This window comes from Typopeltis vanoorti, chromosome 21, assembly GCF_054136105.1.
Source record: "Typopeltis vanoorti isolate ZY-2024b chromosome 21, IOZ_Tvanoo_1.0, whole genome shotgun sequence".
Classification (NCBI taxonomy): domain Eukaryota; kingdom Metazoa; phylum Arthropoda; class Arachnida; order Uropygi; family Thelyphonidae; genus Typopeltis; species Typopeltis vanoorti.
Window position 1 is genome coordinate 26133516 of NC_143569.1, and position 14573 is coordinate 26148088.

General features: G+C 33.4%; 1 protein-coding gene across 3 annotated transcripts in view; it reads right to left on the reverse strand.

Moving 5' to 3' along the window:
- The window catches only part of LOC150094684 (cell adhesion molecule Dscam1-like), a 260850-nt gene that overhangs the window by 10743 nt on the left and 235534 nt on the right, over nucleotides 1-14573 (reverse strand). Inside the window, exons 18-23 of one of the 3 annotated variants that reach the window (XM_090411282.1) lie at nucleotides 14164-14404; nucleotides 13646-13744; nucleotides 13074-13259; nucleotides 9318-9605; nucleotides 3327-3488; nucleotides 826-957 (exon numbers count right to left, since the gene is read on the reverse strand). In XM_090411282.1, coding sequence (XP_090267408.1) covers nucleotides 826-957; nucleotides 3327-3488; nucleotides 9318-9605; nucleotides 13074-13259; nucleotides 13646-13744; nucleotides 14164-14404 — 1108 coding nt within the window. Of the gene's footprint in view, nucleotides 1-825; nucleotides 958-3326; nucleotides 3492-9317; nucleotides 9606-13073; nucleotides 13260-13645; nucleotides 13745-14163; nucleotides 14405-14573 lie in introns of all 3 variants that reach the window. The other 2 variants (XM_090411281.1, XM_090411283.1) reach the window with 2 other exon arrangements.

A 14573-nucleotide genomic window follows, 5' to 3' on the forward strand; every position in this document is an offset into this window, starting at 1 on the left:
TTGTTTTACAGTGAATACTTGTTATTGTTGAAGGATAACCTTTTTGGGTAGTTGAAATAAAATAACAACTTGATGTTATTTTTGTAGAATAACTACTTGGTGTTAGAGTTGTAGAATGACTACTTGTTGATGTTGCTTAATCATTCTTTTGGAATAGGCTACAGTCAGTAAAATATCCTTTTATTGTTGCAGAATAACCATCTGCTTGGAGAATATTCCAGTGATAGTGCGATTATTCACTCTTTGGCAGTTTTTCATTATTTTAAAATGAAAAAAAAAATAAAACACGATGAATTTCGTTGGAAGGCTGCAGGTTGGAAGTTAATGTTTGTTCATAACTTTATTGTCAAGCTTTTGAGGTAAGCAGTCATAAAATAATACTTTTTTTGTTTAGTATAAATAATTGTGTTATATACTTTAATTTATTGTGATTTGAAAATTGCACCTTTTAAAGGTCGATGATGTTTTATGGCTCAATTTAAGCAGACAATACGTTATTCTGCTTAAGTTATCTTATTTACGGTTTGTTAAACAAAATACCATATTTTTAGATAGCTACTTCACCTTCACATTAAAAAAATGTGCTTATGAAGCACTGATTCAGCACTTTGTTAAAGGATAAAAAGAATTATCGAGTAGGTAAGAGTATCACACTTGACGATCATGCGAAGCCGGCAGTGCTGCCATCTATCGACTATTTTGTGAAGTTTAATGTTATTTTAAAAAATTAAACTATTATTTTTTGTGTTTAGCATATTATGTTTATTACACATACTACGAAATAATATATATATACTACCTTGTGCATATATATTTATCACTTACCAGAATCGTGCACTGTGTTGCTTTGTGCTGCTGATATATAATGTGAGCTATCAAAACCTTTCTTTAAATTCTTTTTTTGACAAATATCTTTCATTATTAGTGTGACGTCATGAGGTTTTCTGTTATGGAAATCTAAAAAAATAAAATAATCAGGAAATTTATAAAAGGAATTTCGTAATGATTAAAAGCAAGACATAATTATAACTTATCTAACAGTTCAAATGATCTATTCTCGTTAAATAACTTGCAATTAGTTAATAACTCGTTTTAACTATTTTTCCAAACACGTGAGGATGTAAATCTATGTTCAAGTTACCTCAGGTCTATGAAACGAGTGATAGTCGACTAAAAACTCACAGTATTCATTCCGAGAATGGAATTTGAAACCACAGCCTGTTAATTGTAAAGCAGTGATATTGTCTGTTTTTTTTTTATATCCAGGACACGTCTCATTTACTGTATTTCTATTCACATAATTTCTTTTAAATCCAGATAGTTATCTTATGTGGGCATAATCTTAATTATAAAAATAGAATAAAAACAGAATAAAAATAGCTTAAGTTCCTTCTTTCTGTCTAGTGGGACTTACTAACTCCAGCTCCAGCCTTTGAACAGCTATTAACTCATACAAATCATAAAGTCGTCCAACCATTGAATTCTGTTCTTCCTTTCGGGTAGTGCCTCTAAAGTCTCTTAAAAATCCTTTGTTCATTACAGAAGAGATCGATTAGGCTCATCCTTTGAGAAATGAAGATGAGTGTTTAAACAGAAATCGCTTTCTATTAAGAGGCGAACGGTTTCAGAATTTGGAAGTGGCTGATCACTGAAAAGAAGGAACGACAGAAGAGGTTGTTATACTAGGAAGCAAGAAATATTTACTTTAGGAAAAAACAAGAACATTTCCAAAGTTGAAATTTCAATAAGGATTCATTGGTGTTTTCAGTATTCAAAATCCTATTAACGTCTTCAAGATATTCTTCTCTCTCAGTGAAGTATATTTTTATGCATTCATTTGATTTTTTACTATAAAAAAGAGTAAACTCCAATATTATTGTTAAGTGCGTGTTTGTTATACACCTAAAAAGTGGTTTTTATTCCTTCTGATATAAAAATTGTGAACTGAACCCCCGCATTTTACGGTTTCAAGTGATAGGACCGGGTTGGAATGGAAGCATTGCGTCAAATGTCATATTAGGCTGCTACAGGCAATGGGGATGAAGAGCGGTGAAGACTATAAACGAAGGAAGGACACAACTGGTAAAGTTTTCTTTGACACCATTTGGAGGGTTATTTAGATAAAACTGGATTCTGTTGGGCGTTCAAAGATCATATTTCAGTGCGTGGACATTCCGAATAGAGTTGTCTGGCAGCGCGTCGATTATGACGAGGCTCGGTGATAGAGAATTAGCTCGAGGCATAAATTCTTATTGAATGCAGAGCTCCTTAGTGGGCAAGGATTGATAGTGTTATAGCTGAAGATGCGTTCCCACGAGCAACGAGTTATATTTCCAACGTGGAAGATTAAAAATGTTGACTGTCCAGATATTTTTAGAATAAAACATAAATCGAAAAAAAAGAAGAACGGAGTTAGTGTTTAAAATTTTTATTTCAGATAGAGAACTGCTATAAAAGAAATATCACTTTAAATGACTGCGTTTTCCGCTAGAGGGAGCCCTCAATGACGTTAATGATGAAGTCAAATGATTTTAATTAAATGGAATTGACTTGCATGCGTAAAACCATATTTGGTCATAGGAAGAAAAGCTTTCTCCTTTCTTTTTTTTTTTTTGACTCATTTTCTATCAGGATTTTCAATGATATCCATAAATGATATCCGTCGATAATTTGATACGAAAGCTTTATCAAAAGACGCAGTTATGCGGATTTTTTAAAAAATAACCATAATCGAATCTTTCAGGTTTTTTTTTTTTTTTTTTTTGCAGACAGTAAAGCTGAATTGGTATTTACAGTTCAGCTACGCTCTTCTAATTCTTCAAACTAGAAGAGAAATCAATTCCTATCTATTCTCAGTCTATCTTCACAATCTCTTCATAAAACCATAATCTATTCAAGATGTTTGCTATGATGACACGAGCAATCGCGTGTATAGTACCACACTTCACTCAGTCCAGACATGATGTGACTCCTTTTTACGACGAACATGATTACTTATTTTTTTTATAACTTTTCCAAATGCCAGTCCCCACCACTCAGTTGTCCTATTAATTGTATTTATCCTATACCAACTCACTGGCCGACGTTACACCAGACATCTTACAAAAATGAATAAAACAAGAACTGTTCTCTGCATTAATTTCCCAGAAATGCTGCAAATTGATCACAGAATTGTTTTGGTGTAATATAACCAACAAATAAACCTGTACCTCCTGTACTGTATTCTGTACATTCTCCCTGTACATTCATTCCATCCCATGAATTAGTAAAATATATAAGGGTTAATTAATCTATCTAACATATAATAAAATAAATTAAATTCTTACCTCTGCGGTTATTTCGGTGTCGACTTCGTCTTCGGAAACACACAATGAGTACCAAGAGTAGCATGCTGAGAACGAGAGTAGATGCAATCAGCGGTAGGAGGAGTGTCATATTTTTATAAAAAGGCAGGTCACTTTCACTGACTAGAGCGGGAGAAGATCCTGCTACTGAAAGAAAGCAATATTTATCGTTCTCCGAATAAATATATGCACTGGAAGAAGACAAGTGTCATTTTCTAAATCTACTTCTAAAGAAGATCAACGTTGAGAATTATGTAGAACGTAGTTTCTATACAGGAGGCGCTGCAATTCAATTTATTAAGCAACAATGAAGTTATCACTTCATTGTTGCGTAATAAATAACCCATTGTGTACGCTTTACTTACATTTGCGCATGTGCTGCGCTATTATAGGCTTGAAAACCTGTGCACAATTGCATGGTTTGAAAACTTTATGTAATTGCAGCCATGAAAACAATCGTTTTATGGCATTTTCTAAAATTTAATTTGTAATTATAGTCGCTAGAATTTTCGTTCGCGATATTTGGTAAAAATTTTAGGACGAATGTATCCTGAATAAAAAAAAAATATATCAAAAAATAAACTTAAAGATTCTCACATTAAAATTTAATTTCGTTTCTCAGTACGTGTTTCTTCCTATTCGTAGGTAAATATTTTTTAATGCTTAGTTCGCTATAAAATTATTCCACTGGGAGTATCTTCATGTTGTAAACAATTCCGTTTGGATAATTCGTGTAATTTGCTATGCAAAGATTGTAGCTTCAGACCGCAAGGAGAACGAATTTTCTCTGCTGTGCGGCTTGAATACAAACGTGCCTTTGGTACAGGAGAACATTCATTTCCGTAGGCAAAGTCTCCTTCCGTTACAACGTTGACGAAAGTGCATTAGTGGGCGAGCACACACACACACTGCAGAGCTGAAATACTGACGAATTGCATGATAGGTGCTTGTTTTAAGCGGAGTGGTTTTTTTTTATATACACAAAAGAAATGCCGCAGTGCTACATCTATGATAATTTCTTTAATGCGAAGGCATTTTAAGTATGATTGATTTCTGTTCCACTACAAAAGCAACAATGGTAACTAAAGAGGTCAATAAATTTCCATTATGGAAAAAAATGGATTTTTAATGTATTTATTTCCAACATTTTATATCGTCTTTTTATTTATTTTCGTTGAGAGAGAAAATGGCTAACTTTAAACCGTCGACAGTGAACTAAAATAAATCACAGTTGCTTAATGCAAACAGCTTACGTTCGCTGGTTATAGTAAATGGTTCAATATTAAACGCTGTTGAAATGAGGAAAGCAAAGACTAAACTAAGTTACAAATCATTTCTATTCCTTCAAATTCATCTTATTGTCAGAGCCTCCGTAGCTCAGTCGGTATAGACGAAGTCCTTTGATTGGAAAGACTTGGGTTCGGTTCCCGTCAGAGACTTGAGGAACCTTTATCTGGTCTCTGTCGACGAAAGGTGAGTAAGCCGGTCTCATACGGAGGTGGAGGTTTTTCAGTTTTTCACTGGGAAATTCTGGTTTATCGTTCCCCAGAACAGGCAAACCGACCCTCTTGAACACACGCGGACTACAGTTCGCATGTGTTCAAGGGACTGATTCGTCAACTATGCTGGTTCCGAACCCGGATAAAATTAGGGCGGGATTGAGATGGTGCCGTGCCTCTCCGTAAAAGGGACTCATGGCCATTGTATCATTATACGAAATAAATAAAATACACTGTCCAGTGTTTTTGCTGGAAACAATCGCAGTTCGACCTGGGCATCGGAAATCTCTCCATGTTCGAGGAGTAAAGATGTGTCGTTATAGATCAAGTTATTCTTGGTCAAATAGTCCTGTTCTGAACACTGTTACACATAACAATGTAACGTTCATGACCAAATAATGCTGTCCTTGGCCAACCAGGTTCTTGACCAAATTCTGTTGTTACTGGCGAACGCTGATGTTCCTGATATGTTTTTGGCCAAACATTGTTGCATAAACAGTGCAGTGCTTATTTAAGCATTGTTTTGGTGAAATAATGTGTTTTTCGTCTGCCAAGTTTTGGTTTATTTCAACGGATATCTTCCTTGAAACATCTACATACACCTAAGTAATACTCTTGACTGAGAGTCTGTTTATTAGGAAATAATTCTTAATGGAAGCTTCTTCACAGTTAAAGAATACAGTCGTCATGCTCGTCCGATTCAGATCTGACGGCTTATTTATTTTTGTGGATGCATTGAAGACAGTCTTTACCCGATGATGGTTGCTTGCAATATTTCAAACGCCTCTGAAGTAATTTTATGTTTTAAATGAAAATTGGTGCCCACTTTACTCACATTACTCATTTCGAAAACTACAGAACAGCCGATCGTTAAAACTTGTTTGCATGAAACTGTAACGGCGGTACTCAACAGGCTATTAGTATCTAAGGAAGCAATGCACGAATACTTAGCAACGACGCCATACGGCTAGCTATATGCGCACTCTTGTGGTTAGGAGAGTTTTGGGAGAACATGATATGCATCAGAATTATGATGCTTTAAAACATGATAAAGAAATATACAGTGAAGAGCAACTATCTTTGCTTATTTTACGATGCTCTATTACTGATACTAGTAATACTCGTTAGTATAATGAATTTTACTTGTGTAATAATAATACTAATGAGTTGGTGACTATGGAAAGTAATTTTGGAATAGGATTAAACACAGTTTAGAATTAGAAAAAAAATTAATTAAAAGCTCAGTAAAATGAAAATAAAAGATCTAATTATCTGTGGTAGTCATTCAGTTGCTTTTGAAAAACTACCTATCCATAGTGGGATAGGTAGTTTTTCCCCCTAACGAAGAAATATAATGATGCCAATTAAGCATTTTAGACTAAGCTAAAGCACATAATATAAAGTTCAGTTGAGATAGAGAATTATTAAATCTCTAGAGATTAGTTTCGGACATTCAAATCAGTAATTGGGATATCTAAAATCCAAAGAAGTTGCGAATTAATGAAAAAATAATAAAATATAAATAAATTCTTAAATTATAAAATGTGGAGAATCTTCATAAGTAGGTTTTTCGTAACAAAATAAACCTGTAGAAGATTCTTCAGAGGAAAGAAACCTCGTATAACAAAACGGCAAAAAATAGTATACTGTAAAAATTCTTTAGCGTAACGGATTCTAGTAATATTATTGAAAAATTGCTTTAAAATAAAGTATACGTAATTCGTTTTCATAAAAATCCTGAAAAACACGAACACCAAAATGCGAATGAGTTAAGTCTATTTTGAGTAGTAATTAAATGCGTTTTAAGGCAACATGTTTATATGAATAAAATAAATGCCTCTTTGTATGTGTATAAGGAAACTATCTTATATGGGTTGCCTTGAGTTACGTGTAGAACTACTGACTGACACAGTATTAAATATTATTTTATCTCCGGTCACCGGAAGTAGGAAATCGCCATCGATCGGCGAACCTACCTAGAAAAGTTGTATAAATAGAATACAAGTGCAATTGAACGAAATTAAGGTGCTGTTATAACTCAGATGAATAGCAGTTTGACATAAGTCATGAGATGATTATAGCGAAAGCACATTTAAAACTATGTCTAAATTAAAATCTGGAAGCAAAAGCAACTCTACTTTCATGTATTTTTAAAGTGATCAAAAACGGGTCAAGTTTAAATAACTCTTAGTTAATTTATTTTGATACGCAGTGAAGCAGCTTAATATGGACTTACATTGAAACACTCGATTGGTGCAGCTTTTATAAACTTCTCAGCATTTATAAATATTAAATGTATCTTATTTTTATCTGAAAATTATAAATATTTTATACGCAAAAGTATGTTATTGATGTTTTATATTTTATAAGCCATTATTTGTAAAGCCAAACAATATTTTTAAAGTCGCTATTTGTAAAATCAAGCAATAATTGATAATGCATTATTTTAAAACCAAATTATTTTATAAACCATTATTGCCAAATAATGGTTTATTGCCATTATTTGGCAAATATTGCCAAATAATGGCAATAATGGCCAAATAAATATTGTCAAACAATATTTACAATATTTTATAAACCATTATTTTAAAACCAAATTATTTTATAAATATTATTAAAGCCAAACAATATTTTTAAAGTCACTATTTATAAAATCAAGCAATAATTTATAATGCATTATTTTAAAACCAAACAATATCTTATAAACCATTATTTCTAAAGTCAAACAATATTTACAATATTTTATAAACCATTATTTTAAAACCAAATTATTTTATAAACCGTTATTTACCAAATAATGGTTTATTGCCATTATTTGGCAAATATTGCAAAATAATCGCAATAATGGCCAAATAAATATTGCCAAACAATATTTACAATATTTTATAAACCATTATTTTAAAACCAAATTATTTTATAAACATTATTAAAGCCAAACAATATTTTTAAAGTCACTATTTGTAAAATCAAGCAATAATTTATAACGCATTATTTTAAAAACCAAACAATCTTTTATAAACCATTATTTATAATGGCTTATAAAAACGAAACAATATTTTAGAATATATCATTTTTATAGCCAAGCAGTATCTTATAAACCATATTTTTAATGTCAGGCTATTTTAAAATACGAATACAATAATTTTTAATGTATGTGTCATATTTAGAAAATTTGAATTTAAAATTTTTAAATATAAAAAATCAAATAGCAATTAAAAGTTTAAAATCCAAATATAAAAATTACATATTATTATACTGTATTGTGATCAAGTGAGCTAAGAAGATAATAAGTAAAATATTATGTTGGTATTTTGTGAAGAAAAGAAAGTGGGTACAGGAATCAATTTCGATTATTCTTTACTGGATAAATTTTGGTATTCATACTTCATATCAGATTCTCGACGACCGACAGTCTATATAAGCAATAAAACAACGTATATTACACTGCATTTTCGGAGACGCATAAACCTGCTATCACTTCTTTGGAGTGTGTTATATCATTAGCCATTCGTGGAGAGGCCTAGATGTCAGTGGCTGCTGGCAAAATCTAGATCGATTGTTGGTTACCCAGTGAATATTTCAAATGTCTGTACTTTGATCGCTGCTATCTTAGTCTGTTGAGACAGGAACGTTTCTATTGAACGAAAGAGAAGAAGTTGGGGTGGGGACTACTATCCATTATATCGTTCCGACTGTTATAAAGATTGATTTTTTCCCTTTAAATATACACTATTGAAGTAATCTGCGAGAGAAATATTACATATCGTAGCAAATATGGTGCTTAAAGATCTGATTTTGCTACCATCCTGCACCGTTGATGGGCAATATACTTGTACAATGTGGAAAGCCCGGCTAAGATTAATGGCAAGTGTAGAAACGTGGGGAGCTTTGCCTTAATTTCCGAACATAACGTTTGGGTGGAACAACAGCAATTTGGCGAATATTCATTTCGCTTGAAAGCAATTATTGTCATGAATATTTCACATGAAAAACGGCCTCCCACGGTATATGTACATTCGGAAAGATAAATGTATTTCTGTCCAGATATGAAAGAAGGTAGCCTTTTAACACTTTCCATCTATATACCTTGGGGAAAAATGGCATTTGCTCATCGAGGTTAGATTCGTTAATGGACATTCTTTGCACGCGTCAGGGAAGAGAGAGATTTTCGATTCTCAAACAAAGAAAATAATGCAAGAAAAAGAGATCTTTGATGCTACCTATAAAATCGTACCGTATAGTGGTTAAATTATCAAAATGAGTCACATAAAAGAAAGTTATTATAAACACCCATTAAAGTACTGTATTCTATATCTAGGCTTATGTTTAAGGGCGTAGTCTGGATTACATTCTCATCAATGGCATTAACAAATTTTGGTACTTTTTTTCGTAATGTTTGTAGGGCGTCCTAATAATGGTTGCTATTTCAGTGATTTTTAGGGTAATATTTACTTAATAAAACTGCTAACCTTACCTCGTCCTAAAGTTTTAAAAGTGTATTCTCCTTCAGTGACTCCGGCATCACTGAATGCTGTCACTAAAAGATTGTATTCTTGTCCAGGAGTGAGATGACTAACTTCTAGAATGTCTTCGTTGGCATCCACCTCTTCGGAGACAAGTGTCCACTGACGATGGTAACTTAGACGTTGTTTAACGGTGAAATGTAGGATGGGACATCCGCCTGTTTGCCATGTGTTGAGATGCAGGAGAATATAGGTGGTGTTGGCTGTGATGAATCTGTTTGGATTTGGTGACTTCGGAGCTAAAGAAAGAAAGAGAGATGCAGAATTCTTCGTCAGGATTGATATTTCGTATCAGTTATGTCTAAGATAAACTGATTATAACCTATCTTATGAATAGTTTGAATACTAGCTCAAAGTTGCAAATATTTAAAGATCCGGCTTTAAATGATTCATCTTACATCTCTTGTTATTACGTATTCTAACTTTCTTCCGGTGGTAGAAAGAGACCTATGTAAGTGTTTTAAGGAAGCATGTTTTACTTTTGAAAACATAACTTACTAATAGTTTGCTCCTACCTGTTATTGGAAGTGATTTATGGATATGTTGGATTTTCTAAATCCCACAAAATTGATTACGTTCAGTTAGCAGTTTTAACGCTTATTTTAAAGACTTTCGTAATTAATTGAACATCGAGCAACATCAATCTTAAGGTAAAATTAAACGCTTTGTGTAGACAACGGACCAGCACGTGACTGTTATTTAATTCATTGCGTCCTGTGTGTTAACCTCGCGTCCTACAGCGAAGTGTAGGTTTGAAGTTTTCTAGAACCGAACGGTGGTGTGTTAATATTTCATTTAAAGATAACCAACGTATAAAATATGTTGAAAATACAGTTACGCAAAAGAAGAGCCAAAAATAAATACCGTGCAGGATTATGTTGATCTAATAGTCTAAATCAGGTATTATTTATAACCACATTTAACATAGTCAAGAACAAGCAAATTAATAATTTACCACAAAAATATCAGAGTCGTGAGATCATTACAATATCTGTCCATTCTGTTGGAAAGATTCTGTTTAGAATCCCATCTAGGATGGGATGGTGACAATGACGGTGAGATAGGTCTGTTTTCTCCCGAAAAGAAAGAGGTTGGTCTGATGAATACTGACACCTAATTAACACAGATAATCCACTGGCATGATAGCTTTAATCACTTCGGTCGTAATCATAACCAAACCAAAACAGACCAAAAAAGTAATTAAATGAGAGCAAAATGATTATGATTTCGATTATATGACTATAGGGAAAATAAATAAAAACATATTAGAAGCATAGATGCAGGTACTTGTTATTATCAACTGTCTAGATGTAACTGATACAAATAATAACACGTTCCGACAATTTGTTTCAAGCCTCTGGTGATTGAAGATGTAGAAGTTAAAGGTTTCATATTGCGAACGTTTATATGGAGTGACTTAATACTGTAAAATAGAAAACAGATTAATCACTCCTCCTTTCACCAGCGAACAAATCAATTGCTTGGATGTTGTGAATAGTAGTCGGCTTCTGTACTTGTTCGTTCTCTATTTTTTTGCTGGGCAAATTGTATAGCAACCGACTGGGTGGCACCAATAAGGGAAAATTCTCTTCTGCTCCAAACATTGCCTTTTGTACCCTTGTAAAATTAGACTGATTCAGGACAGAATATGTTAGATGCAGAACAAGAAACATTAGGGAAATAAACTGAAGACAAAGAGAGATTGAAAATTTATTCGTGTTGCATTACTGCCGAAGAGGAAATGAGCAACAGATTAAATGCATTCACAAGAAACATTAGGAAATAGAAGAGACTGTGAACGAAATAATGATGGAAAGAGAGAGAGAGAGAGCAACTGAAATGAAAATGATGTTAGAGGTAGATTGAAAGAAACAGAAAGAGATGAACGAATGAAAATTGAAAATAAAATAGATAGAAAGAAAGAGGTGGATGAGAGGAGAAGGAGGAGAAATGGAGAGAAAGAGAAATGCACTAAAATACAGAGAATAAGGATAGACTGATGAATATTAAAGACAGGACGATGTGAATACATGTGCACTGTAGTGCTACATTACTGGAATTTTACGAGATACAGAAGAAATAAACTATTTACTAGTTTTAATAAAGTGCATTTTCAACTTTGTCCTGCGTCACAGTATTTACTTGATTTTGCTTGCTTATTCACATTATGTTATAAACCAATTTTGTTTGGATTAGATGAACATAAAAAGGTAAATATTTGACGTGCTTCTCGCAAGTTCTATGGTAAATAAACCACAATTCTTCAGGCATAATTGGCTTCATTTCTTCCACTGGTATTGTCCTAGTGTTTAGATGGGAACTTTGATATGGTTAGTCCATTTGGCACAATGCTATCGTTAGAATAACATAAAGTAGACTTTACTTAACAACAGAGGCATCGTCATTCTGGAAGAAACGTATTACCATAGAATTCAACAAGTGAAGCATTGTACAGAACTTCAAATTATACCTCTCTGTTTCATGGCTGCGTTGAAAAAGAAAGCAGTGGATCAAATGGCCTGAAAACGCTCAAACCCTATTACAATGCCGCTAGATTTCTACCGAGGAATAAAGCAATCCTGTTTATCACGTTCGCTGGGTTGTCGCTAGATTCAAGTTCTCTTATCCGAGAAATATACTGTAAGAAGATGATAGATCCTAAGTGGCCGGTTTTCTATGAAAACCGGCCAAAAGAACATACGCAATTAGCACAGCACACAATTGCTCGGCATTAATTCCGCACACAGCCACTATGTCCCTCATGGAGAAAGAGTTCAAAGGTTTATGGACAATAGACATTTGCCAAGCGGATAGCGTGTTTACTAGAGACCAAACTGTAGATTAGTAGTCCATCCAGGGAGTGGATGTTTGGGAATGTCTTTAGGTGGGAGATTAATTTCAACATCCGGTGTGAGACCATCAGTATATCTTGTTTATTGGAGGACAAGTGGTTGGAAAGGATTCCACGTTTGGTCTCTAGAGGTACTGTATATGTATTATATAATCCTTAAATATTCATGTTATCACTGGTAAAAATGCGTCATTGTATCTGACTTTTTGTCCATGTGACATTAAATGAAACACCTCGAATGGAAATGGAGCGCATATCAATCTTTTTGTATCTTCTCACGTTTACTTGCGTTGAGGACTCTTTTCTTGATTAGACTAGCATGCAGTCAAATCTCTTCGTGAAAAAATTCCAGTCTTTGGTTTTTCCGTTCAATCTTCATTTTCGTAATGTTTCAATTTGTGCTTGAAAAGTGGATTATTTCAGAGATTCGTCTTATGCTAAATTCTATCCTAGAATATGCTGTCCAGTCACCTTTTCAAATTCGAAATGATTATGCTCTGCTCCGCGTGTCATTTTATTTCAAATTAGATATTGATTTTAATTAAACACGTATATTCCTAGAACTCATTTTACAGCAGCAATATTTGCATATTACTTTAATTATTGCTACAGTTCTGCCGGAGTGTGTCAGTACTTTCTGACAATATTGTTTAGAAGAGATTAAGAAAGCTTCCCCCCCCACACACATACAGAACGATAGAGTGAGAGAGAGAGAGAGGGAGAGAGAGAGAGAGGATATTAGATATTTAATTTTTAATAAATTAATATTTAGCACGAATCAGAGTCCAAGGAGGTTGTTATTGCTGTCTTTAAAGTAGCATACCTCTAGTAAAATAAAATTGTAATGCATTCTTACGTGCTCCTTTGGTTTTGATGGTTATCGGTGAGCTGGGTTCACCCGTCCCTACGCTATTTGATGACGTCATGTACATGTGATACTGAGTTCCACAGTTCAGTCCGTCCAAGTTGTATTGTTCTGTATTACCGTCAAACTTTTTCTCCATCCAATCGCCATCATCCGTTTTATAATGTAGCGTGTATTCTGTAAGAAAAGAGAAAAAGTTTTAAAGGAACTTAGGCAATGTAGCACTGGTGTGCGTGTTGTATCTGAGTCTATTGGTAATAACTAAAATGGGAATCATTCTGTGAATATGACCATATTAAGGATTGAAACAAATGCTTTAGATTTGATATGCGGAACTTTAAAGCACTTTTAAAAATTAAAACAAAATATTAAAACTCATTCAGAAAATGTTAAACATATGCTTACGATTTTTTATTTTAATTTGTTATTTTTTTTAAAATATGACATGGAAGAAGTAGATACGAATATTTGGCGACTTTCTGACGAATAAATAAATTTATGGAAAAAAAATTGTTTAAGATTAAATTTAATTTAGTCATGATAAGCAGAGGATAGGATATTACCTGTGATAATTGAGGTATCACTTGAATCCCTGCTCCATTTTAACTCGATAGAGGACGCTGATGTCGATACTCCGGACAAAATCGGAGATATAGGTGGGGCTGCAAAAACAATCATTATTTTGTTAAATTAAAACACAAGAACATGGATTCGTAAGCTAATAAACTAATGAATACCAAATATCTATTATTAATTTATTGTTGAATAAGCAAATATTGTTTGTCTTTGAAAGTGTTTATTCTTTCTTAAGAAAATTCTTAAGTTTCTTTAAGAATTTTCTTAAAGTTTAGAAGAAACTAAGTTTCTTCTAAACTTTAAGAAAATACAAATGACGTTTATTTTACAAGCGGTTTCCGTCATATTTTTTATGTTTTAAAACAATTCGATCATCAAGTATTTGTGTTAGATTTGGATGAAAAAATGATGAGGCAATTTAACGTATTAAATATTGTTGCTTGTACTGAACCTCTCACTAAACATACCTAATTTCACAAGAAGCACCTTCTGATCATGCAATTACCTGTTTCTAGAGTTTCACACGTGATCTTTTCAGTCTGTGGACCTGGTCCAGCTGTGTTGTAGGCTTGAACGACCACGTCGTATTTGGTGTAAGGCTGAAGACTAGTCAAGTAGGTGGACATGTGATCCCTATCGGCTGGAATATCCACATGTTTAAACTGGTATGATTCCTTGTCATCAGAGAATTTGTAGCCTACATAGTAGCCTTTAAGTTCTCCGTGCCGGAGTTCTTCAGCGGGCGGCTGTATGAGGTCAGGGATGAAAATGAACACATTAACTGAAATAATACCAGGAGTTATAAAATCTCTTTTACCATTTGAACTTGAATATCCTTTCAAAAAAAAAAGGAATATTTCTTATAAGTCCGATTTCTTTATTCTTTAAATTTTTCACGAGAGGATAATTTATTTA